This window comes from Diaphorina citri, unplaced genomic scaffold (genome assembly GCF_000475195.1).
Source record: "Diaphorina citri unplaced genomic scaffold, Diaci psyllid genome assembly version 1.1 scaffold905, whole genome shotgun sequence".
In the NCBI taxonomy this organism is placed as follows: Eukaryota; Metazoa; Arthropoda; class Insecta; order Hemiptera; family Psyllidae; genus Diaphorina; species Diaphorina citri.
Window position 1 is genome coordinate 84,048 of NW_007378336.1, and position 3,585 is coordinate 87,632.

The following is a 3,585-nucleotide window of genomic DNA, read 5'->3' on the forward strand; positions in this document are numbered from 1 at the left end:
ACCCCACCTCGTTATTATGGGTACCTCGTTATTTAGACTTTTTTATCTACTGTTTAAAATTAATATCTAAATTCTAGTTGACTACTAGTTTATTTGAGAATGTGAGATCAATGGTGAACATGCGTAGCACCTGGTTTTGGCACCAGTGTACATTTCTAATTTCTAGACATTATCCACTACAATATTCATCAGGTTTCAGGTTTACTCATTTATCATTTCAAACTCATTTATTTACCTATCAAAATAACAACTGTTCAATACTCAAGATTTGTAATCTCACATCAAAATTTTAAAGTGTTTATTTGTTTACCTACCCCGGTAAAGGTACAAAAGTAGTTAAACTTCATGATAAGAATATACAAGATAACCCATTATACAAGATACAACATATTTATATTATCTGGGATAAAAAATGTTGACTAAAAATAATATATCTTTTACTGGCCTTTCAAATTTGAAACTCATGAATCTAAATCATTTTTATGTTTCGCAAGAAAACACCTGTTTAATATTTGATTACACTTAACATCCTTAAATTCACACTCTCCCAAATTCTTAGTAAACGTCAAACTGGAGTCATTCAGGAGGGCAAAGACAACTTCCAGTCCTGGAAGATTGTCTAAATCAGGACAAGGGATGCCAGTGAGAATGACACTGACTGGCACAAGGCCTCCAGAGAGACCCCCGTCTAGAAGAAGTACCAGGAGTAACAGAAGACCCAAGAGTTATGGCTCTCGGTCACACATGATAGACTCTACAGTCCAAGTACAGGATGACATAGACAGGAAGGTAACAGTGCTGGAGAGTCACGGCTATACTGTAGGCAAGATCATAGGCACTGGTTCCTACGCCACAGTCAAGTTAGCCAGATCTACAAGACACAGTGGAGATGTTGCTATCAAGATAGTTTCCAAAGTACAAGCACCACCGGATTATCTGAAGAAGTTTCTGCCTCGCGAGATAGAAGTTGTGAAGGGGCTGAAACACCCTAACCTGATTCGGTTCTTACAAGCGATAGAGACAACGCATCGCGTGTACATTATCATGGAGTATGCAGAGAATGGCAGTCTGTTTGATATCATCCGAGGTCAGGGCTACATTGATGAGATCAGAGCCAGGAGATGGTTCGGTCAGTTGTTGGAAGCTTTGCAGTACTGCCATGAGCGAGGTGTAGTACATCGGGATATCAAATGTGAGAATCTTCTACTGGACAGTGACTATAACATCAAGCTGTCTGACTTTGGGTTTGCTCGGGCTCACATGAGGTGTCGTAGTAATGCAGCAGACAACTCACTCAGTGAAACATTCTGCGGGAGTTACGCGTATGCCTCACCGGAAATATTACAAGGCATTCCATATGCACCTCATCTCAGTGATATCTGGTCCATGGGAGTTGTACTGTTCGCCATGGTGTTTGGCAGATTACCATTCGATGATTCGAGTGTGAACGAGTTACTCAAGCAAGTTCAAAACAAAGTGACATTTCCTAAACAACCCGAGGTATCTACGGAGTGCAAAGAGTTGATCTCAAACATTCTATCTCCTGTGCAGACAAGACCTCGCTTGAAAACCATTGCAGAGGATCGTTGGCTTAAACCGAAACCTAAATCACGAGGCGTAGATAAAGCTGAGGCTGAGTTGGATCACTACATTGATATGATTCAGACAAGTGCTTCTAGTACGGATGGTTACTGATTACTAGAAATAAAATACTGAGTTTTCTATGGAATAAAACGAAGCAAAACAAAACTTGGATTGGGCCAGTTTTCTCTAGGTGGCATAGACATACCTGTAGGCTATTAAAGTCATCGTTATTATCATAATACTAGCTGAATTCCGTCGCTTCGCTCCGGAATCCCGCTAGTTCATCCCGAGGCATGGCCAAACTTGTAGAAAAGGCATGGCCGAACATGTAGAAAATAATAAAAAATACGGTTGCGCTGCGCGCTCCCTATTAGCTGCATAGTTATCAAACTAAAAACATAAACGAAGAAAATAATACAAAATACGGTTGCGCTGCGCGCTCCCTATTAGCTGCATAGTTATCAAACTAAAAACATAAACGAAACTCAAAATGTTGGTCGAGAGGGGAACATTTCTCTCCCGCAGTCTCTGCACTCTGTGTATTTCTCATGGTGGAGATTTTAGCATCAAAAATTGATCATATCTCATGATCGGTTTAGACTTTCGCAAAATTCTTTCTTATTGCACACCTAGACCATAAAAGGAATATTTCTACCAAATTTCAGCTTTCTAGGTGTTGTGGTTCAAGAGATAGAGCGATCAGCGTGTGAAATGTGAATGAGTGAATGGAATCTTGATTTTATAATCTAAGATGTAGATATAACCCCCCAAAAAAACACTTCGTGTTAAAAAATTAACGTCAAGAGTTACCCTCCACAAAAAAGTACTGATATAAAAAAAGACGTCAATAAATTGTGGATTACCCTAATCATACCGATCACCCTACCCAGTACCCATACTGAAACATGATTGTGGATTACCCTAATCATACCGATTACCCTACCCAGTACCCATACTGAAACATGATTGTGGATTACCCTAATCATACCGATTACCCTACCCAGTACCCATACTGAAACATGATTGTGGGTGTGTTTATGAACAGGGCTGAGATGAGCTCGGACGACGTGAGATAGCTGTCCCGGCGGCAATTTTTAAAATTCATTTTATGGAGCTTATGGAGATTTTAGCGATCAAAAATTGATCATATCTCATGATCGGTTTAGACTTTCGCAAAATCCTTTCTTATTGCACACCTAGACCATAAAAGGAATATTCCTACCAAATTTCAGCATCGGTTTAGAACAAAATCCTTTCTTATTGCACACCTAGACCATAAAAGGAATATTCCCACCAAATTTCAGCTTTCTAGGTGTTGTGGTTCAAGAGATAGAGCGATCAGTGTGTGAAATGTGAATGAGTGAATGGATCTTGATTTTATAATCTAAGATGTAGATATAATATCTATGGTGAACATGCGTATCCCCTGGTTTTGGCACCAGTGTACATTTCTAATTTCTAGACATTATCCACAACAATATTCATCAGACAAGATGTAGATATAATTTATATCTATGGTGAACATGCGTATCCCCTGGTTTTGGCACCAGTGTACATTTCTAATTTCTAGACATTATCCACAACAATATTCATCAGGTTTCAGGTTTACTCATTTATCATTTCAAACTCATTTATTTACCTATCAAAATAACAACTGTTCAATACTCAAGCTGTACAATTTCTTCATTGATACAGGTCTAATTAATAGGAAGTTAAATGCATCGACAGGAACGTTTCTGATTAATCATAATCAACCAATTAGGAAAGATAATGAACCCTTTCATCAAAACAAAGTTCAAAGAGACTATTTTATCTAGTTTATTATTACTGTTGCTTTTGGCCTGCCTTCTAATTAATAGGAAGTTAAATGCATCGACAGGAACGTTTCTGATTAATCATAATCAACCAGTTAGGAAAGCTAATGAACCCTTTCATCAAAACAAAGTTCAAAGAGACTATTTTATCTAGTTTATTATTACTGTTGCTTTTGGCCTGCCATGT

The 3,585-nt window shown here is 38.4% G+C and overlaps 1 protein-coding gene across 1 annotated transcript; it reads left to right on the top strand.

Moving 5' to 3' along the window:
- The first annotated feature begins 403 nt into the window (after nucleotides 1–403).
- On the top strand, nucleotides 404–1,752 carry LOC103512965 (testis-specific serine/threonine-protein kinase 3-like). Its single transcript, XM_008477771.2, has one exon. It carries the CDS (start codon nucleotides 637–639, stop codon nucleotides 1,693–1,695), a length of 1,059 nt encoding a protein of 352 aa, XP_008475993.1. The 5' UTR covers nucleotides 404–636; the 3' UTR covers nucleotides 1,696–1,752.
- Nucleotides 1,753–3,585: the final 1,833 nt, after the last annotated feature.

Excerpts from the sequence above, each read along its gene's own strand:
- LOC103512965 (XM_008477771.2), top strand. The coding sequence starts at position 637 with ATGCCAGTGAGAATGACACTGACTGGCACAAGGCCTCCAGAGAGACCC.